At 36.8% G+C, this 22215-nt stretch overlaps 3 protein-coding genes, 1 non-coding gene and 1 pseudogene across 6 annotated transcripts; all 5 read right to left on the bottom strand.

Moving 5' to 3' along the window:
- Positions 1 to 67: 67 nt before the first annotated feature.
- TRNAL-UAG lies at positions 68 to 147 on the bottom strand. Its single transcript has one exon. It is a non-coding gene; the product is annotated as a tRNA-Leu (tRNA).
- A 414-nt stretch (positions 148 to 561) lies between these two features.
- Positions 562 to 4917, bottom strand: LOC116136179 (serine/threonine/tyrosine-protein kinase HT1-like). 2 transcript variants are annotated; one of them, XM_031421892.1, is made up of 4 exons: positions 4321 to 4917; positions 2613 to 3068; positions 2386 to 2444; positions 729 to 859 (listed from the first exon to the last, which is right to left on the bottom strand). In XM_031421892.1, coding segments are annotated over exons 1-4 (876 nt in total). In that variant the 5' UTR covers positions 4681 to 4917; the 3' UTR covers positions 729 to 858. The 2 variants fall into 2 exon arrangements, with proteins under 2 accessions (XP_031277745.1, XP_031277752.1); XM_031421885.1 differs by lacking the exon at positions 2386 to 2444 and having other exon boundaries at positions 562 to 859; positions 4321 to 4916.
- Positions 4918 to 8560: 3643 nt separating this feature from the next.
- LOC116135638 (CASP-like protein 4A2) lies at positions 8561 to 10757 on the bottom strand. The gene is made up of 3 exons (XM_031421354.1): positions 10086 to 10757; positions 9499 to 9625; positions 8561 to 8953 (listed from the first exon to the last, which is right to left on the bottom strand). The coding sequence occupies exons 1-3, from the start codon at positions 10640 to 10642 to the stop codon at positions 8759 to 8761; spliced, it is 879 nt and encodes a 292-aa protein (XP_031277214.1). The 5' UTR covers positions 10643 to 10757; the 3' UTR covers positions 8561 to 8758.
- Positions 10758 to 11923: 1166 nt separating this feature from the next.
- LOC116135621 (protein EXECUTER 2, chloroplastic-like) lies at positions 11924 to 17619 on the bottom strand. 2 transcript variants are annotated; one of them, XM_031421336.1, is made up of 11 exons: positions 17266 to 17619; positions 16828 to 16944; positions 16679 to 16744; positions 16037 to 16143; positions 15882 to 15963; positions 15099 to 15794; positions 13532 to 13658; positions 13288 to 13451; positions 13100 to 13174; positions 12410 to 12502; positions 11924 to 12265 (listed from the first exon to the last, which is right to left on the bottom strand). In XM_031421336.1, the coding sequence occupies exons 1-11, from the start codon at positions 17581 to 17583 to the stop codon at positions 12164 to 12166; spliced, it is 1947 nt and encodes a 648-aa protein (XP_031277196.1). In that variant the 5' UTR covers positions 17584 to 17619; the 3' UTR covers positions 11924 to 12163. The 2 variants fall into 2 exon arrangements, with proteins under 2 accessions (XP_031277196.1, XP_031277204.1); XM_031421344.1 differs by having other exon boundaries at positions 13532 to 13613.
- Positions 17620 to 18326: 707 nt separating this feature from the next.
- Positions 18327 to 21951, bottom strand: LOC116135996 (annotated as a pseudogene).
- Positions 21952 to 22215: the final 264 nt, after the last annotated feature.

Raw genomic sequence — 22215 nt, 5'->3', positions numbered from 1 at the left:
AAAACAGTGATGTAAGTATAGTATTCCTCACAGCTCACCTCATACCTAAATAAAAACAAAAATAATTTGACAGCTGTGGGATTTGAACCCACGCCCTTTCGGACCAGAGCCTAAATCTGGCGCCTTAGACCACTCGGCCAAACTGTCACTACGCTAATCTAATTAATAATAGTATTTATCCTTCTAATATTCTGCTAGTGTGATTGATTCCCTTAACAGGCTAGCCATAGTGGACGATAAACTTTAGTATTCTGGTGGATCAAAGGTTCTCATGTATTGCAGGTTCACTTGGGACTTGGGAGTTTCATGCATTCCAAACTCATCCTTAGAAACTAATGTTTTGCATTTACTCAATACTGATTAAAGGATCAATGCGTACACATAAATTGATGTTTCCATAAATTTCAACCTTCGGTTGCAATTTCAATTCAAGAAGAATGGGTTACATATAATAAGAAAACCACCACCAAGTACACTCTCATTCATATATTTGATACAAATAGAAAGCTTGAAGAAGTAAACAATCTTAATTGCACATCTAAAAGTTTATATAGACCTAGATAATTGATAATATGGTACATTTAGCATCACATTTAATTTAAGAAGAGCTCAAAGGTTTTAAATGAGCAGAGCGATGTCGTGCAATACAGTTTGGTAAGCATTTTAAAACAGTATGATCAGGCGAACGTACAAAGTTTGTGAAAAATTCTGGATCTTCCTCCAGGGATGCTGAATAACTTTCCAAAATCGAAACTATTTCATCAAAACGTGGTCGTTTGTGTGGATCGCTTGACCAGCAACGGTTTATGAGATGACTGAACGCCCCAGGGCATGTTGGTGGCAACGGTGGTCTGGCATTCTGTAGACAAACCAGATGATGTAAGACAGATGTGTATGATCAATGAAATTTGCATAATGTGGGTAACCGTCCAAGAGATGAGTATGCATTCTTTTTCCCAAGATATCTAAGGCATGTATCCATTAAGCAAGTTCAGGAATTGGAGTAGATATTACTAAACTCAGACAACATATGCAAATAGCTAGAATATGGAACCACATGATACGGAGAAAGAAAAGTAGAAATTTGAAATCAGAGTTACTGATACATAGAGGAAGCTCTTCTCCAAATTTCTAAAGCGCTCTTGAGTTGAAATAGCAAACTGCACGGTAACTCAACATATTGCATATGCGAATCAGTTTAATGAGGTTTCAATGATATGTTTCAGACACATTCTAATCAAACTTGGAAACTTATATCCCAGGAATTTGACAAAATGTCAACTAATTATCAGGTGATATAAACCCATGAAAGTAATTCAACTGACATTGTAAATTAATTAAATAAGTACCTAAACAATGTTTAACAAAATGTAGAAATTCAAACTAAAAATGAAGCCTCATGAAGAAAACCCATAACAATTATAACCAAGCACAACACAAGTGCCATGAGACCAATAATTCACAGCAAGAGTTCCTCTCTTTGTTTTTATTATGAAACTCATAATGTTGAAGAGACATGATCTCATCTAACCAGTTTGACTCAGAAGATGTTGAAAGTTTCTCTCACAAGTCTGTACCAAATGACAAACATATTCAACTTTCCACACTGGACTCTGTGTAGGGGGTTGTGTGTGCGTGCATGTAAGAGACAAAACAGCAGTCCCTACACATTAAATGACCGCTAATGGGGACAGGCATATATGAGTGACTGTCATGTCACTCATGCCACTGAAGCATGTGAAGACGCATCTAGATGACCAATACTAGCAAAGGATGTGATCACTATTAAATGACAATTTGCTTTCGGTAAATAAATTGTATGATATTATACTACATGTAAATTACAATGAAAGAATCAAACAAATAAACAGTACACAGCCAAGAACTTTGTAAAAGCTTTTTAGCAAATAGCAAGTCAACCATATTTAAAAAGAACTGTGCCAAAAAGTAGTTTTGTTCTACTGAGCCTATGTCTTTCTAATATTTTTTTTAGTTGCAACGTAGCGGCAAAATGCTCCACACGCTTCCTCTCTAAAAAACTTAGGTAACTAGAAAAAAAATTGCTTTTTCGGTTTATATACTTTTCTTGATTCCATATCTCCTCACCAAAATATAAGCATAACTTTTAAAAAGAATAAATAAAAATTAAAGAACAATATAACGGAATTAAAGGACCCTGTGCCTAAATTGAAGTCTTTAATTTTGTTCTACTTTATGTAATGTCATGCATTTAATGATAAAATTTTCTACCATGACATCATGCATCATGCATTAATACAATGACATCTTCCAACTTAAAGAGAATTTTAGAAGAACTTCAGTGGGTAAAATTTTAAAATCACTTGAACACGCTTATACCAATATCAATTGCCAAACAAGGCTCACCATTTTCTTTTCTCAGTCTCGTGTCCTTCTACCGTATAACAAGTAAAGTGCAGTCCATTCTATAATTAAAAAATAGGTATAAAGGAGAGATTATAGTCTATAATAATTGAGAAGTCATTGTTGAATTAGGCAAGAGGTAACACATGTAATTGCAGTATTGTTGCATGACTAAAATTGGATTGTGTCATGGAGATGCAGCATTTCGTGATTGAATCAGGTAACTTTACCTTCTGGCAGACTGCAAATGCAGCTTGTTCTGGAGTCATGTTGTCAAATGGTGTTAATGCAGTTAAAAGCTCCCAAAGAACTATGCCAAAACTGTAGACATCAACTTTCTTTGTATGGTGTTTTTCTTTAATCATTTCCGGTGCCATCCAGCGATAAGTGCCTGTAAATCCCTTAGCACTACCACACTGAGATTCTAAGCACGAAATGCCAAAATCTGCTACCTTCACACACATATCTTCTCCAAGCAACAAATTTTCTGATTTGAGATCTCTATGGAGTATTCCTTGAGAATGAAGATATTGCATTCCACGTGCAATGTCGAGCGCTAGTTTCAGAACAAGTTTGAGTGGAACTGAATGTGGCTCCTGCTGATGAAGGTATTTTTTTAGGGAGCCTCCAGCTAGATACTCGGTGATTATACAAAATACAGGAGGTTTCTTACAGGCTGCAACAAACTGCACAAAAGAAAGCAAAATAGATACACAGTATAAAATGATTGATTCCAATTAATACTTAGCTGTCAAAACAAACACCCACTAATGATTTAGGATGAACAGAAAAATTCAATAATGTATACTACACTATATGCTTCCACTATTTCTTGACATGCAGTACGAATTGCATTAGAGATACAAATAAACCGTCCAAAACAACCTAACACCAAAAAGACTAAGAAGGAAAGTCTATCGAAAGGAGAATTATTTAAGACAAGGAAAAACTATTAGGCCAGGAATCTTAAATTGAATGCAGCAGTCTCCAAAAGCATAAAGCAGGGGAAAAGAACTAATTATCATGTGAAGCCCATGGCTTTGCTTGATGAAAAAAGATAGGGTCCTAGGCGTTTGTGGCCCATTTCACTACCTGCACAAAAAAATCCCATCATCCTTAACATCTTAATAAACTCTGTTGCCAGTATTCCAATTTGTCTGTTCAACCTAAATCATCAATTTGAAATAAAAACACAAACCACTTGTCCCTTGCTGTCATGGGTTTCTTTATGAGAATTAAATTTCAAATCTAAATTTTGACCGCTAAGGAAAGATGCACAAATTATAGAGAAGGGAAGTAATGCATTTCTAAATACACACAAATACTGTTTATAGAATTAGATTTAGATTTCCACTCTACAGTGTACTAATTAAGACTATGATCCTAATGAAAAAAGCAAGAATTCTTAAAGATATTAAATCGAGTCAGCATTTTAAAGTTAGCAAGCATATTGAATACCACAACTGGGATTCTAACCAAACCTTATCAACACAAGTGAATGAGCAACAATAATAAATATGCACATGGGTAATATGTAACCGATAGGCATGATAAACAAGGATCAATAAATTCTGACTGTAGTTGTTCAATGCATAAAGCCGGAATACCTTGGTACGTGATAAACAAGGAGGAAAGACTTACTCAGAAGGGACGTTTTATTACTGTTCTGTAGATCAGTATCATCTTGATCCCAAGAAAAGAAAAAACAGAAAAAAAACTTTGAAGTTGTCATTTTGAAATGACTAAAAGTAGAAATAAGCTCTTTTCTTTGTTAAACAAAAGCAGTGAGGTTCCCTTGTGATATTAGAACTTGTTTTGCATTAGCCATCTTCACCATTCTTGCGTCATTAAAATTACAAGAAAGTAAAAGTATTAAACTACATTACCAGAAACATGAAAAAAAAAAAAAAAAAAATTCAAGAACCCAGAGGAGCTTACAGTGATGATATTAGGATGCTTTAATCGAAACAGGAGAGCCACCTCTGAAGTGAATTGTTTTTCAAGAAAAGAAGCCAAGTTTTCATCTTCCTCTGGCTGGCTAACAAGCTTGATTGCCACATCTCTCTGCTTGTATATCCCTCTATAGATTCTACTATGCCTTCCCGAAGCAAATTTACATCCAATAAACAACTGTGACATATCTGCACTCCATTCTTCTTCTCCTTCTCCTTTTATCGCTGCACCAGACGAGACTAAATACTTGGACCACGAAACAGCTCTCTTATACTCACCAAGAGAGAGACTCCTATCAGGTTTCGTAGTAATGGAGATTTTCTTCAACCATTGAAAATTCTTCATGGGTTTGTGATATGATTTGATACAAAATCATCAAATTTAAACTTTAAAAGATCTTCAACAATTAGATGTAGAGACTAAAAAACAGAAAACTAAAATTTAAAGCTTGAAAATGTTTAACTCATTTAACTACATTTCGAGAAATTTTATGCGCACTGAAAACACCGATCATAGAAACCCAGTCTAACACATCTCAATCATCTTAATGATGAAAAAAAAAAAAAAAAAAAACAGAACTGGAGAAAATGGGACTTTACTCAAATCTGGAAATAAGGCGAAATGAAGAGAAAAAAGAAGCAGTCTGATAACGTAAAAAACACAAGGGTTTCTGATAAAACAAAGCGAAAGTGGGGTTATATCGAGGGGGATGAATCAATGAAGAAGAAGGAAGGGACAGAGAGAGAAGAGAGAAAGAGAGGTGGGTGGTGGGTGGTGGTAGTAGTTGGTGGAGGTGTTGTTAGTGATGATGTGCAGTGAAAGCATATGTAAAGAGAGAGCTGGCGATTTGTCAGCTCTCGCCCTTTCTCTCTCAACACACTGTAATGTACTGAAACTGTGTAAACTCTTTTCTTTGTTTCTCTTTGGTGCCATTCATAACGTGCGACGATCCACTTCGGAGGAGACAAACCGGGTCCTTTTTTCGTTAGCGCTACAATTCTCTTTCTCTTTTTTAGCCCTTCCCAATTTTACTAAAATACCCTTTTCTCATTCTCATTTTCATCCGTTAAGGGGGTAGTTAAGTAAAAGAAAAGAAAGTCTCGAAGGAAACAGAAAGAGTGAGTGTTGGGAAGAGAGAAAAGGTGGAGCCCACAATAACAGAGTGGTATCCGTGGGACAAAGCCGTATGGTATGGTCCTCTTCCGTATACGGTTTTTTTTTTTTTTTTAATTTTTAACCCTCCGCCACCCGCTTTCTAAAACCGCGTGTCACAACGCTCCTCCTCCACCACTGTTTTAATTTTGAATGTAAATTTTACTTATATTTTGAGACCCCCCAGGAATTAAAAGTCCCCATTCTAACCCTTTTTATCTCTTGACTTCATAAACGTAGAAGGCGTAGATTCTCTTCCTAACCAAAAAGAGGATAGTGATGTAGCGGTGAAAAAACAATTAGGGTTAGCCCTCCGATAAGTGTACGGACATGAGCATGAGCATGGCAGTTTCTGGTTGTTAATGTCGCCTGCACAACTGGAGCCATCTTTTAGTCAAATACTTTAATTAACATCGCCTAAATACTTTAATTAAACTCTTTTAAAATACTACATACATACATTATACATACATATTAATATTTATGATGTGATCATAAAATCAAATCAAATCAATAATTTAGATTTTCTGAGTGTCACAGGTGTTAAGTCCTTATTATCATCAATTACTACACTTGACTTTTCTTTCTCGCACAAGATAATGCTCCTCTTTTATTAAGAGTGACATGTTCCCACCCAAGCTTTAGTAAAGTGTCAAGTGTATACCCTAGTTTCATAAATTTCATATTTCAATCCTTAATATATTTGGTTTATTTTAATAGTTAAAGGTTAAAATGATCATTTACTATATTTTAAATTTTTGCAAAAACTTCTCTCTCAACTTTGGGTCTCTAGTTGGTGTTGTTGTTGGTCCTTGACACCATCTTCGACATCAAATCGTAATTCTCTTGCTTCGGTTCACCTCCTCGTCATTCTCGATATGTTTGTGTCTCAACCAGCCCTCTTCCTCGCATCGTAATGAGCTCCCAAGTAGGGAAGGCCACGAGCACTATTGGGAGAGCGCACACGCATTTGGGAAAAGATTGAAGGGGGTTTCATTTGGGGCAATTTAACAAAGGCAAGGTGGAGGGTTGGGAGATAAGAGTTGTGTTGGTGGCAGGAAAAACCAATAACAACTCAAAATCATAGCAAATCAAAACTGCGAAACCCTAAGTGGGGTGGTGACCTGCGAACGGTGAGCTACCATGGTTGGGAATGATGGGCGTTGTCCGGTGAACACAATGTGGTTTTAGGGAAGGTTTTCAACGATGAAATCAACCAAAAAAGGAAAATGTTTGCTTAACATAAATGGGAGGGCGACGACTAACGATGGTGGTTCAAAAGGTTGAGAAGGTTGGGGTTTTTATTAAGGGGATCAACGACTTGAAGATGGTGGGGTCAGTGTGCTGACGATGCTGGAATTAGGCCGATTTGGCGTGAGATAGGTAGTCATGCGATAAGGTAGTGGATGCGAAACAACAACGGAATCTGGTCAAATTTTCAGTTAAACGAGGTTGGGGAAGATGCAATCAAAGTTGGGGAAGAGTTCATGTTGTGATTGGCGAAGAAAACTGGTTGGGAGGCAACCAAAAGGGTGACGAAGAAGAGCAACTCTGGTAATAGTCGAAAAAGGGAGAATAAGAAGAAGATGGGAGGGTAGTTTGATAATTGCATCCACTGCATCTGTGTCAAAACCCAACCGTCACTAACGGTGTTAATTTAAGGGTAAGAATCTAAAATTTATGAAACTAGGGGTGGGAAACTTCCATTTGGCCAAACCTTGGGTGGGAACAGTGGTCTACTCTTTTATTAATAATTAAAGTGTAACATAAATAATAAATTCATTTAAACTGTATTTCCATAATTTAAGGGACATGCACATGCATAGATACGTTCTGAAAGTGAACTGGTCCAAACATAACCGCAGTGAATAAGAAAAGAATCAATAATTTTAAATTAATACTTGTACACAACATCATCCCTAATCCGTACTTAATCTTGTTCTTGGTGAATGGATTCTTATAACTTAATTAATTATTGACTATATAGTTTAGGTGTAAGATATTGCTTACAAGTCTAATGTTATCAAATATTATAAACATAATTAATTGTTTGGTATTATATTGTGAAATTTGTTTTGAAATTGATTGGGTGGATTCATTTTTTCCATATATATAATTATTTGATTAAATTAAGGGAAAAATAAGAGTAGTTGGTATGATAGAGAATATTTGTCATGTAGTTGAGATTGAAGATTATATGAACATGGGTGATGAATGAAACCACGTGAACCCTTTTAATTCTTACTTTTATAAGAATACCAAAATTACCTAATTTTATTTCATTCCACACGTGACTTCCAAAATTTGGTTCTAATTTAATTTAATCTCCCGTCTTATTATATAATTATTTATTCTTCCACATCTATCTTGTTAACAGCCAAGAATAATTTTTTTTTTTTTTTTTTTTTTTTTTTTAAAAAAAGGCTACGAATTGGGGAAGGGTATATTAATTTGGGATAAGAATGAAGTATCTAGTTGTCAAATGGACTAAGCTGTTTGATTAAACACCCCACAGAGCACCATGAATAAGAACATAAACATCATGGGCTGTTGGATTGAGACATGATGTGTCTTAATCGTCATCTCATCTCTATGTGGTTTGAGTATAATCTTTATGTTTGACTTCAAAGGCCACCACGACTAGCAGCAGCAGCAAGGGGTTTAATTTCATCGATGGAGTTGGAATTACATAAAGAAGGAAGAAAACTAGTCAAACAAGTCACGCCACCTTAAACCATTGGTGCCTTTGCATTTCAACACGTCTTTGTGGTGAAGCCAATTCCTCAGAATCTTAAGCAGACCCACCACTCTCCTCCCTGATTAGTGATTTACTTTGCAAGGCAACACGTAATTTCGATAGCGATATTTTATTTGTTTCAATCCTCATCACATTCACATACTTAAAGTAGCCTTTGCCTCATCTCTAGCAACAGTACTGGGCTTCAAAAATTCTCATTTGGGGCCCAAGTAGCCTCAGCCTCATCTCCAGCAACACTACTGGGCTTCAAAAATTCTCATTTGGGGCCCAAGTAGCTGACCCCTTTTGTTCACACAAACGGAATACAGACTAGAGTAGAGAAAATGTTTGATATCTATTACAAGTAATGGAACTTGAATCATTACATTATTTTCAGTTTTGAATGAACATTATATATATATACTTACTTTTGGGAGAAAAAATTGTCCCTGTACAACATGAAAATTGAATTGACATTCATTTTTGCATAATGTAAACATACGATTCAACTGTGATGTGCAGCTGCTTTTGAGATCATGTGGCGTCTTGATTACATAGATAGTAACCAGACACCAAGGAGCTGAAGGCAAATGCGATAAAAGCTAGGAAAGACATTGCAACTGATGCACTAGCCATCTCTGTGAACTGATCTTTGCCCCAATTTGACTGCCAATCATCAACCCGAGTGGCTGCTGATGATGATGCCGAGATCAGAAGATAAGCCAGTATCTGCCAGTTGAACCGATAAAGTTAACATTTCTTTCAGTACTACAGATATGTAAACCCCTTTTGCCTATCATGTAATTATAAACATGTCTGTGTGTGCGCGTTTGTGAAGTAAAACTCCATTATAAGATCCTCATCCAATCCAGTAAAGGATCACTCATGCTATGCCTATGCTGCTCATCACCGGGAAAACTAGCCAAGTGTACAATGCATCTTTTACCCCCAACTATTTTAAGCATACATGCCTAGAATTGAATTCATTCTCTTGACTCCCATTCACAGACAAAAATCAATAAATGCCAACAAATAGAAACTAGGACAGTGACAACTAAGCATGTCAAAACAAAAAATTGGTAGTCTTTACATTTTCTAAATTTAGGTATTGCAGCATATTGTGGGAACTGCAAAACCCTCAACCCTCAATCCAGTGAACACATACAACTATAACTATGAAGCTAAATCAGAATGGGCATAAAACATTAGATTAGCTAAAATAATCATCAATTATAGAGTAGATAGATTCATCCCATCAGGGTAGATAAACTTGCCTGATCCATAAAGAAATCAAAGAGACGCCTGACAGGTATGCGCTCCCTTTGTCTCCCTATCATCAGATAGTAGACTGCTTGAATCCCCGCATATACAAACGCAATAACATTGATTGATAAACAATACCTGTCATCAAGTTGCATCATCACATCAAAAATCTATTAAAGAAAATATACCATTCTATGAATTAGCCTGTCAAATTAAAGGTAAAAAATTAATCTCTACTTAAATCGAATAAAAAAAAATAATAAAAAATAAATAGACATGGAAGCGAAGTTCCATAATAAAGAAAACATAAGGTGCCGTGGTTGTTACACTAACCATTCAAAAGTCTCAAAATAAGGTCCAAACACACACAATTTAATATTGATGCAGTGAAGTATAAATAATGAAGACAGTTGAGTAAAATTTAGTAGCTAAACAAAAACACTCACAGTCAGAGTCACTTAGTGATATCTCGACCTTAAAGTTACTCTTTTTTACTGCTATAAGTCTATAGCAGTTAAAATCACTTCAATTCTGTGAGGAAAATCCAAATAACATAGTAAAATTATGTAATATGATCATGAATAAAAGCTGTAGTAACCTGTATTCTTTGTAACGATCATAGGAATCGCCACTCCAGCCCTGAGTCTTATCGGCGGCCATAACAGAGAAAGAAATCATGCACAAAACCACTTCGATTAACCTGAACCCTATATTCACCACTCTCAATTTCTCACCAGTCCTAAATCCCCTCCTTGTCGCCGCACCCGATCTCACACCCCTTTCGGGCTCTAGCGTGGTGGTCAACGGCGGAGTATTGTTCTCCCGCACTGCCTTGTGAAAATTCATCGCCGGATGTGGAGGCGGAGTCGGAGGCGGATCCACCGTCTTCTCCGCCAGTGGAGAACACTGCGTGAACTTGTCGCTCACGGCAACTAAGGCTTTGGAGTTTGGTTTTTCAGCGGGATCATTGGGTGATTTTTGCGGGGAGGTATCGGGTGAGGCGTAGGGAGAGGGAGGGGAATCTGGAGGGTCGGGATCGCCCTGGTCGGAGGGGACCGGGGTGTGGAACCGGAGCGGCGAGTGAGGCGACTCAGGGTGAGGGCGTGAGTCGGAATTGGAAGACGATGATCGTTTGATGCTATTGGATTTTTTCATATTATTTTGTTTGATTGGAGTATTATTGATTTCTATTAATTTTTTGTTCAAGTATTCTGGGGAATTTAACGAGAGGGAAAAAAGTCTGTTTGAGTAGTGAGAAAAGAAAAGAGAGCAGGAAAAGTGAAAGCGAGACACTTTAAAGCTTCAACTTTATGTTTCTGTTGTGGGGACCACGAATCTGGTCTTTCGTAGCATCTACTTACCAGTTACCACTAAGTTATTCCATTATTATTGTTAAATGACGTGGCAATTATTTATTAGTCCATGGTCACTGAAGTACAGTCAAATTGGTGTAGAAAAAGAGACTATAATTAGACGGCTTTTATGTTTAAATAACGTAATAATCTTTCAATAATTCATAGACAAGATAAATCCACTCAAAGGGTAGTGGAAGTGTTTTAACTTTTAACAAAGTGAAAGAAAATAAAAGAGAAAACCCAGATAAAACCACCTTTAACTAGTTAAATGATAAAAGAGCAAAAGGACTAAAAGATGTTTGATAAGTTTTTGAGTTCGAGTTATTAATAGAGGTGACCATTATAACTCTTACCCAGTTGTCAGTTTCAAGACTCCGAATGATTAACTAAGGTGTAATGTAAACTGGTCTAAACACCTCGATGATTATTAAAAAAATAAAAAAAAGTAGAGTGATGTAAAATGAGGTAGAAAGTGGGATTATTCTAAAACATCCCACCAAGCTTTCAATCTCCACTTTATAAATAGCGATAGTTGAAATGCTTTTTCATTTCTTTAGGAGTGGGCTATCCTTTCCCCAAATTTCCTTCCTACTTCTGTTTTCTTTCCTTTGCTTTTATTTTTCCTAGAGACAAATGTATATAAAACAATTGACCTTCCTTTTGCTTTTGCTTTTACTTTTTGTTTTGTGCTCAATAGTACACAACTTATAGGTTCCAATCTGTATATACCTAAAACAAAAAATTAAAGCTTAAAGCTTAGCTCTTAAGACGATGTTTCCTCCTTATAAAATCATGCCTTCTTTTACAACTAAAACAAACCACAATCAATTTTTGCTTTTTCCCACTTCATAAAATTTCATATCTACTTTTCATCCTAAAGCTGATCTCTTTCCCCTTTAATTCCCTATTCACACCCTTAATTTATATCAATATTTTGTTAATGCTTCTAAACTGGCCCCAACATACTTACTCAACAGACTGGATCAATAATTCCACCAATGATTCCATCAACATTTAAAGAAAATATAACCTCACTCATAAGTAACTGCATTTAACTGTCAGCAGGCAATCATTACATGTCTACTGTATTCTAAGACTGCACCATTTAATGTCTATATTAGGTCATTTCACAAAACTGATATACAACTTGAAACAAAACAAGTGGAACAAGGAAGGCAGCAGTTACAAACATGAAAGGTATAATAACAACTCTCACTCTTCTCATTCACGGTATACAAAACAACTCATGTGTAACTTTGGATTCTCAATCTCTTCCCGTTCTAAAGTTATATATAGGTTAATGAAAATATAACTAGATGGCTCAGTTGGGTAACTTTAATCGGTTAAACAACACAAGGAAACTTTGCTCAGGGACAATGTAAAGGAAACCGAGATCTGCACCTTTGACGTATGGTCCCATGCCCTACAGAAAACCATAAGTGGGATTAAAAGGAAACTCTTCAAAAATACATCCTAAACGCCAAATAAGTGGACTTGTACATTCTCATAAGATTTCTATAATAGAAGAAAGGCTATCAAATATCCTGGGCAATTATAATGTAATTACCTTGCCATTAAGTTGAAGCAGTTCACCATCAACCCATTTAGGATTTCGGAACCCAAATTCTGCTATTCTTCCTTGGCCACTGTAACTTGCAACCTGGAAAAAAAAGAGCTGTTACAATTAATCAATTTTCTCAACACTCCAATCCAACCAAACTGATGGGGCCAAGAGAGTGTCCTAAATTCTAATAATTCACTGCATTTCAACTTGTGAGTCCATAGTTCTAAGCAATCTTATCTGCTTCACAGATATATCATTAAACAATGGGGTTTGAAATTAAATTTAGCACCTCAATTGCTAAATTTACATTTTAAATGACAATAAACGTAACTTTATGTTGAATCATACAAAAAGTGGTTATGAGAAAAGGGCAAAAACAAACAAGTCACTGTCCAAAAGCTAAATAAACTATTTGTCATTAGAAAAAGATACCTAAATAACTCTAAAAACTAAGACATACAACTAATGATTGGAAAAAGGTGACAGCAATGTCACATAGACACATTTTTATTTTCTTTTAAGGACAATGTCACATATGCAATTAAAATGTTGGAAGTGTCTGTTCAGCTACAGGATGAAATGGACCTGGGTGTGGGATTTGCTAAAAAATAATACATATTCTGATGCTTATGTGGAGAGAAAACTTGTGTGTGTTTTGAAGAAGGGAAAAAGAGTGGGGGAACAGAGTATTACCACTCCCAGTTCATCTGGATATTTCCCACGGTTTGCAAGGCGACTGCCTGTCCCAATTTTGGCGCGAAATGTCACCTAAGATCCAGAAGGGTTTTGATTAAATCAAACTCTTCACTACGTGAGCATGAAACTAAAATGATTGAATACAAAAACCAGGACAAACACCAAGATTTTTAAAAGATACAAACCTGGCCAGCAGGAACATTGAGGTCCCCAGTCAGTTTTACTGCCTCCACATATTCAAAAAACTCAACATCTGAAGACCTGTCATCCTCTCCATTCCATTGACCATATTTGCGCCTCAATTGCACAACTTCAGTGCCATAAGGGCCAAATGCACCGACATACAGTCCTACATGTCAACCAGCAGATCTCAAAATTCCATGTTGGAGGAGATTGTATATATATACAAGTGCATGCAACCATACTCACCGTCAAATGGATCTATATTGCCTTCAGAAGTGCTAATTCGACTAAAAGTTGTATATTCAGATAGTCTGCTCTGCTTCTGTGCCTGACTGACAGCAAGTTTCACAATTTCACGTACATCTCTAGAAACCTAAGAAAAGTTAACAAATGACCTAGTTATTGTCAAGAAAAGCAATATTGCAATCAAAAGCAGCACATAACTCCCAATTGGTGGAGCTATGACAAAAACCATGATTACACACTTCAAAAAAAATTTCAAATTTAGTAAATGAATATCAACCCATCATTAAAGTTCGACTTCCCAAACTGCTATCAAGATTTACAGAAATATAAAAATAATATCTCAGTTTTCCTGTTATTATGAGATGAACCAATCTAATGCTGAAGCATTTAAAACCTTAACAGGAAATCAAGAAAGTGCACAGGATAGTAAATTTTTTTATATTTTCATGCACCAGATAATGAGATTATGTGAATTGAAAGTCTGTCTATCTGTTAGGATCTCACATTGGAAGGGAAAAAGAGTGGGCATGTGGGTTATAAATGGCTTGAGCACCCTCCCTTGACAAGCCGGTTTTCCAAGGAGAATTCTATCTAAGCCCATGAAAGACCCATTGCCCAGCCCAATTGTTTGAGTTGTTGGGGTGAGTTCCTATCAATTGGTATTAGAGTATGATCCTGCGCCTACATAGCAAGTTAACCGGTGGCAGGCTGACCTTAGGCCTGGGCTGCTACTCCGAAGAAGGGCGGATTGGCCCGAGGTAAGGGGATTCGCGAAGTCACCCGAGGGGTAAAAAGGCCGACGTCGACGCCAGTTGAGAAGAGCATCATCCTACGCCTACGTGGCAACGCACGCATGGTAGGCTGACCTTGGGCCTGGGCTGCAATCCCGAAGAAGGGTGAATAAGCCTGAGATAAGGGGATCCGTGAAGTTACCCAAAGGGTAAAAAGGCCGATGGGAGTAAAGAGGCTGACGTGGACATCGGTTGTGGAAGCGTGGTAGAATGTTAGGATCCCACATTAAAAGGGAAAGGGGTGGGCATGTGGGTTATAAATGGCTTGGGCACCCTCCCTTGGCAAGCTAATTTTCCAAGGAGAGTTCTACCCAAACCATAAAAGACCCATTGCCTAGCCCAACTGTTTAAGCGAATCGGCTCGAGGTAAGGGGATCCACGAAGTCACCCAAGGGGTAAAAAGGCTGACGGGAGTAAAGAGGCGACGTGAACGTCGGTTGTGGAAGCATGGTGGAATGTTAAGATCCCACATTGGAAGGGAAAGGGGTAGGCATGTGGGTTATACATGGCTTTGGCACCCTCCCTTGGCAAGCCGGTTTTTCAAGAAGAGTTCTACCCAAACCCATAAAAGACCCATTGCCCAGCCCAATTGTTTGAGTTGTTGGAGTGGATTCCTATCACTATCTTTTGACAAACCCTTGTTTGTACCAATATTCATTAAAGAGCCTCACCAATGATACCAACTAGAAGTAAAACAATACGAAATGGATAAAGAAAGACTTGTAAATAACCCAACTTCTTGAATCTTGAATTTAACGGATAAAATCCAAATTTACCTTTGAAGAGGTCTTTTCGGAACTCCAAAATGCCTTGGCAATTTCAGAAGGCATAAGTTCTGAAACACCTTGAGCTGCAATAGCAGCTATTTTCACTTTAGACAATTTACTTTCCCCATTGTCATAATCAAGACTTCTCCCAGGAACATGCAGCACAAAAGAATCTCTCTCCATATCTTTAACATCAGCTGGCAGACGCACATAATCATCCTTGGTAGGAGTATCCTCATTATTATGTACAACACCACCAATAAAAAGTTTTGTATCCAAATCCTTTCCATCTTCTGAGGCATCATTATCTGCTTCAAGAGCAACTCCATCAGGTTGAATCCCTTCCAAGTTATCAGTTTCACCTTCGGAATCCTCACTAGATCCTGTCTCCTCATCATCTTGCATCAGCTGCTTCACAGAATCAGTACCATCCATCACTTCCTCAGTGACATCAATGTTCATAACTTTCACTTTCAGTCCTGGAATTTTTTCCTTAAGAAAATTTATAACACTTTTTATCCCTTCCTCGGTTGCTCCTTCAATAGTGATGCCCTTGTCATCACTTCTCTCTGCTTTAACTTCAGTTCCTTGAACATCTACAACAGATGCATTATCAACTTCGGAAGTTGATGGATTTTTAGTGGACTTGGAAAGTGAACTTGCAGAGTTCGTTGAACTTCCCTTTGCTCGCTGCAAATATACTACCTGTGAACAGATAATATCAGATTCAAATGTTTATGTCATTTTTGGCATCAGAAAACTATTATCTTCAAAGGAACATCTGAACTTTACCTGCATCACATAGGATTCCTCATTATCTTTGACAACAAAGATTTCAAATAGGGGAGTTCCAGGGGATGAAGTGGCCAACTGTCTGTAGCAAACTATAATTACTGACACACTCTGGACGATATCAAACTTTAAATAAAACCACAAAGGATTCATACCTTGGGCTGTAATTCCTGGCAACAAATCTGCCAACACCAGGTGTTATGTGTACTAATCTGCCAAATGGATCATCTGAATCCTTGGAGTAGCCCACCCACCAGCCAACCTACCAAAACAACAATAAAGGTTAATTAAACGTTTTACATAACCACATTCACAGTCAGCTTTAAGAACCCCATATCACTATATAGTCAACCCAAGCCATAAGAAAAACTAATGGCATCAATAGTCGCCATCACAAACAAAGAGTGTCAAGATATTGGACAGAGAATCTATTCATCATATCCCTCTAAGGCCAACAGCCACCAACAAATTCTATGAGAAAAATGAACACCACCCAATCTACCATTTATTTAACCGCTGATTGAGTTCCAGCATAAAAAAAGAAGAAGATAAAATATGGAGCTGAACTGAATATAAGGCAAATTAGAGGCCCTCCAAATATAAGAATACTGGAAAAGTCCACTACAATTGGTTAGAATCTTGGCTGAACAAAAAATCAAATTCCACAGTAATTCATCTAGAATATTGTTTTTTCCATAAGAAGTTAGTAATTTTGTTTTAAAATGTCTATTCTTGAATAGTCTTCAAGTTAATAAATCTTTGTTAACATAATACCAAGTGAAGGTCCAGAAGATTACCAGTCCACTTCCCGTATATCTACACAATCTAGAAGCATCATGGTAGCGCTCTTCGTCTATCGCAGTCTGAACGAAACAGCAGATCAAGTTAAGAAACAAAACATTATCCAGTAGGTGTTTACTTCAAGGGGCTAATTCACAGGTCACACCTTCAACTGAGACATTATTTCTGCTACAGTATCCTTTGAAGTAGCTTCTGCAATAGCCTTTTTCAATTTGGCAGCTTCTTGGAAGTCTTCATTCTCAATTGCATCTTCAAGTTGAAACTGCAAAGCAGAGCAATTCATTCGGGTTAAAAAAAGCAAACAAAAATGTATCATGTAAGCTGGTTTAGACTTAGAGTTCTTAGTTATCTTTGAACAATTAATCATTGTCACGTTTTCAATGTAGCCATATCTAGACTGCTCAGTTTGAATGAGGTGATGATATCAACTAATAAAATCCACAAAACTATTAGTAATGAACAACTATGAAACATGTAATCTGAGATTCAAAGGACAAAACCCAACAAAACAATAGGAAAAAAGAACAAGAAGCAACAAAGAAAACGAACAGAGACATAAAAAAGAATTAAATAAGAGAAGTACCTTTAGAACAGAAGCATAGCTCTCAGCTTGTTCAATTTCAGAGAAGTGGCGAGTCCATCGATTCCAATCCCAATCCAAACAAGAAGAATTGTTATTACTAGTATTGCTATTGTTACTGTTGCTACAGAGACAACAGAAAGATTTCGGGTTCTTCGAGTTCTTGGTTTTGGAAGACGAAGCGGAATTCGAACTCCAACAACCCAAAACAAAACTCAAACTGTTAGATTTCTTGACTGAGAAATCTAAGCAGTGGAAAGGCCTGGAAATTGTATGAATCATATTCATATTCATGCCCAAACCATTGTTTGCCACTAACATCTCTCTCTTTCTTTCAGTTTTCTGTTGGGTTGTGTTGTTTGGAATTTGGATAGAAATATCAACGGGTGGATAAGTTCTGGCTTCAATAGAATATCCGGACCCGTTTCAATTATTGGTATCCACCTCTGCTGTGCTATAAAAATCTGTTTGTTTATGTATTTTTTATTTAAAGAAATTAAATTATTAAAAATATGATTAAGATTTTAAGTGCAGATACAGTACTCAAGTTTCCCTTTTTGGAATAATAAATTTTCTAGCACGTTATTACAAATCTAATATATAAACAAAATTCATTTTTATTTTTTTTAAATCAATAATAAACAAAATTCTAAAATAAATTCACCAGTGACTGGCCAGAGAAATCATCACAAGTTTTCAACGACAACCATTCATTTCGTCCTGTCTCATTTAAGGGTTTTTCACAGCTGACCTTTCATCAAATGGACCCAGAAATTCCACGTTTTCTTATTTTGGCGTATTAAGAGGCCGGGACATCAATTATACAACTGAAAAATCTAATTTTCATTGGTTTATGATTCAAAAGAACTGAAGGTGTCATAAACAATTCTCATGTCACTACTCCATACACTCAATGGATCTACTCATATATATATATCTTTTCTACAACCATTAACCACTGCTAGCATTACACAATGGCCATGGACAAATATTGTTTCGCTTCTTGCAGCATGTGGTTAGAAGAGTATGTAGCCAAAATTGTCAGTCAGAATCTGAGAAATGGATCAGTGTTGACGTGGGGTGGCGTGACCAACAAACACTCTTTCAACAGAAGCCAATGGCTCCATGCCCGTCTGATTTTGAGTTGCTGGAGACATTCCTCCATTCTCGGCAGTTTCCAAAGCAGCATCACTAGGAGATCCTGCATTTTCTGTACGGACTGGGCGGAGAAGACCCTGCAGCCTCACCAGATAGCTCTGGCTAGAAGGCTGGGTTCTTACATACCGACTAGCTGTCACAACACTGGATGATGACCGTTCAGAATCGGTAGTGCGGAGATTGGACAAGGCACTCAGGTCAAGGTTTGGGAAGACTGAGCAACGGCACCTAGGACACTTCACGTTCAATCTAAGCCACTCGTCAATGCATTCTATATGAAAATTATGAGCACAAGGCAAGCCACGAACCTGCACCACTTCCAGCAAGAAACTTATGATTATAGGCCCTCTAAATTTTTTTTTTATTTTGTCTTGGATAGGAAACATACAATTATTAAAAGAAAAAGAGAGAATTACGAAAGTAGATCAATATCCACTGAGGTGATGATATGCCCTTAAAAGATAACAATGTGTATAAACAGTTTTGCAGAAAGACTGTTGGCTTGCATCTCCATAATTGTATAATTTACATTAGTTTCCACTGCTACTAAAGTATAAAAGTGGTGCACCTCTGCATCCAGGTTTTATAGCTCCAATTCTTAACAATGCAATTAATGTCTACCTTTCCAAGGGCTCTAGCAATTACAGAGCCAGATCAAAATCCCAAAAAGTGGACGAGATTTTTACATGAAGCTACTTCTGACCATGAAAAGCCTGAGAAATACGATTTTCAGCATGCAAATCCAATTAATGGCACCAATAGAGCTAAAAGGCATCAAAGACTAGACAACTCCAAACAGTTGGAAACCAATAAAAACTATTGCATGGTTAACAAAAAATTCTAACCTGATGACTATTTAAGGCATGTAAACCTCATGCACTTAGATGAAGCATAAAATTAGACAGAAAATCTGACCTCATTCCCCACATAAAACTCTTCCAAGCAAGGGGCATTCACTGCAATCAGTTGGAACAGCCTTTAACCTAAACTTTGGAAGTTCCTGAATAAGTGCCTCATACTGTTCTCTCTGCACAACATCAGGATCCAGAACAAATGTAAGATTAATACATCTAACAAGACTTCTAAGAGGGAATTGTAAGCAAAAAGAAAAAGTATGGTAAGACAACCACAAATATCTACTTTACTAGAGCACCAAATGTAATAATAGAGTGTGGCAAACATACACCCTCATAAGTAACCAAGGAAGTGCCCCATCTATTGAAAGTGAGAATAATGAAAAATATATCCTACACCAGACAACCAAATCCTAACACAAACACATAACAGAATGAAGAGAGGATTGTAACTTCCCAAAATTGGTTTAAGTTCTGACTGTGCTAAGAAAGTCAGTCATGTCTTGAGTTCATATTTAACCGCAACGAAAACAGGGCACCAATAGCCGACAATATAAGAATTTTTAGAAAGACATTACACTAAGAACACCTCCTTGGTCAGCTCACATATTCAACGAATGCAACAATCACATTAAAATAAAGAAAACTGTCAGATTGTAGCTCTTGGTGATGCAGTACTTACCTGAGCTGCAGTCAAATAAAGTCCAGGATGGTATGCCGCAGCATCTTGGCCAATGCCTCTCATCTCTTGACCAGCAGCCTCAAATGCCCAATCGGTACACGGATCATGTCAACCAAAACCGATCACAGTAAGAGGTTTAATCCAGGCACTATCAAACAGAAGTAATGTAAATTTTGGAACATCTTTTGCACTTGTCACTACAGATACATCCAGAATTGAGCAGCCAGGTACATGGTCAAAGAATTATATTGCTTTTATACTCTCACCAAAAATGAAAAGGACTACAATAATAACTAAACCATGAAATAGTAATCTTTGACATGAAGCGGAAAAATAGCACAAAATAAAGACATGAATCTTATAAAACCATGATTACACACTTCAAACAAAGCCATCACCTAAACCATTGCATCACATCCTATTTTGATAACTAGTTCAACAACACTATTCGGTGATCAAATTTTGGAATAAAGGAACTAATCAATGCATTGATAGCCGAACTTGATAAAGGAAGTTAAATATGAAATAATCTGCCACATGCAAAATATTTCAACCATACCCCATATTCTGAAACAGGAATTCCCTGCTGAGCACGCAATAGGTGAGCTTGTCTTCGTGTCAACCACTGCCAAATTGAAGTTCAAAGACAAGAATTAAACATAAGTGGAAGCATCTAAGACCAATATCTTTTACAGGCTTAAAATGTCATTGTTGTAAGACAGAAAATGTGACTGAGAAGCAAAAGAGAACACTTATTCATGGCATAGAACTAGGTTATACATGAGTAATGGAAACTGTACACAACATTGAGTACTAAACTAACCTTTCCATGGACATGCAAGCGATGCAAAGAAGTCCACAGTAGCTGAAAAGTAACCAAATAAGGAAACCCCATTTCTGACCCTCTTCTGGCAACTGCAAGCATTTAGTGACATTGTTTCAAGCATTAAGAGTATTTGCAGATCAAAACACCTCCCAAAATCAGAAAATAGAACACTTACACAATTTCTTGCATGTGTGAACCACAAGGTACCAATTATAGTCCAAGCCCAAGAAATGGATAAAGCAGTAGAGATAGAATTGAAAGAACCACTACTCTTCCACAGAAACGAGCATATCTCTGCTGCCACCCAAAATCCCTAAAAGCATGTAAGTCAAAGAATGATATATCATGTAAATTCAGCTAAGCTATATTACAAAAAAGATATTACAATAGAAGAAATATTAACAATGTTAAAATATTCCATACATTGATAGCCAAAAAGTAATCACAAACAAATTAGCAGAAACCTCTTATACTCACAATCCCATTCCAGCTGCTAGTCCATTATCTACGAACATTAACAATCGAAAAACAAACACAGTAGTGTAATCAACCTGAAGAATAAACAATAACTATGAATCACGAGAAAACTTCAACTTACAAATCTAAACACTAAACATAAACCAAAATTCAATCCATTAAGTTCCTCAAATTTCAGAAACCTACCACGATCCATATGTGCAAAGGGTATGTACAAAGATGGTAACGCTTCCAATTGATTGCAACAATGATTCTAATGGCAAAAAATAAAATCATTAAGGAACACTCATAAACTAATAAAACTTCAATAAATCCACCTACGTAAACCTAAACAATCATTTAACACTCCATTCATAGATAAACACTAAAATATCAGTTTACATTTCGGCAACCAATCAAACTTAAAACAAAATATTAAGAATCAAAAGGATACACACTTGTCGCGAGCATCGACAAGAAAATCCATCATACCTGCAATAAGACAATTTCACATTTTTATAACATTTAAACCTCAAAGGAAATGATATTAATATATTTTAAGAACTTCGTATTGAAAGAATAAAACTAACCACTTGAAGTCGACGCCTCTGATTGCCATAGAGGATAAGAAAGACGTCTGTGTTCAGTTGAGAAAATCAAAACCCTAGAACGAGGCCATCAAAGATCGAGATTGAATAATTTGAATCGTCATTAGCGAAAAAAGTATTTAAAAAAACTGAGAACGTTAGCGTTTCCTAGTAATAGTAGTAGAAAGCTTGTCTGATTCGGTTCGTGAAAAGGAAACCATTGATTCTGAGGGAGGAGTGAAGTGAACTAGAAAGAGAGAGAAAAAAAAGGAAACGGGAGACTTTATGCCGTTAATTGACGGCGTTAGTGAGGTTCGCTATTGTGTATAAGCCGTACGTTGTACACCACAATCGTGTGGTCGGTACCGACTGATGAGATGCTGTAAGCCA

The sequence above is a fragment of the Pistacia vera genome, unplaced genomic scaffold (assembly GCF_008641045.1).
Source record: "Pistacia vera cultivar Batoury unplaced genomic scaffold, PisVer_v2 Contig109, whole genome shotgun sequence".
Lineage (NCBI taxonomy): Eukaryota > Viridiplantae > Streptophyta > Magnoliopsida > Sapindales > Anacardiaceae > Pistacia > Pistacia vera.
The sequence above is the reverse complement of the archived record's forward strand: the minus strand, read 5'-3'. Positions and strand labels throughout refer to the sequence as shown.

Coding starts and splice junctions, on each gene's coding strand:
- LOC116136179 (XM_031421885.1), bottom strand. CDS start 4,680: ATGAAGAATTTTCAATGGTTGAAGAAAATCTCCATTACTACGAAACCT. Junction 3,069..4,320: donor AGCATCCTAATATCATCACT/GTAAGCTCCTCT, acceptor TCTTTTGTGCAG/TTTGTTGCAGCCTGTAAGAA. Junction 860..2,612: donor CATTTGCAGTCTGCCAGAAG/GTAAAGTTACCT, acceptor GTTTGTCTACAG/AATGCCAGACCACCGTTGCC.
- LOC116135638 (XM_031421354.1), bottom strand. CDS start 10,642: ATGAAAAAATCCAATAGCATCAAACGATCATCGTCTTCCAATTCCGAC. Junction 9,626..10,085: donor GATCGTTACAAAGAATACAG/GTTACTACAGCT, acceptor ACTTGATGACAG/GTATTGTTTATCAATCAATG. Junction 8,954..9,498: donor TTGATTTCTTTATGGATCAG/GCAAGTTTATCT, acceptor TTCAACTGGCAG/ATACTGGCTTATCTTCTGAT.
- LOC116135621 (XM_031421336.1), bottom strand. CDS start 17,583: ATGTTAGTGGCAAACAATGGTTTGGGCATGAATATGAATATGATTCAT. Junction 16,945..17,265: donor GCTATGCTTCTGTTCTAAAG/GTACTTCTCTTA, acceptor TCTGCTTTGCAG/TTTCAACTTGAAGATGCAAT. Junction 12,503..13,099: donor ATCCAGATGAACTGGGAGTG/GTAATACTCTGT, acceptor TTTTTTTTCCAG/GTTGCAAGTTACAGTGGCCA.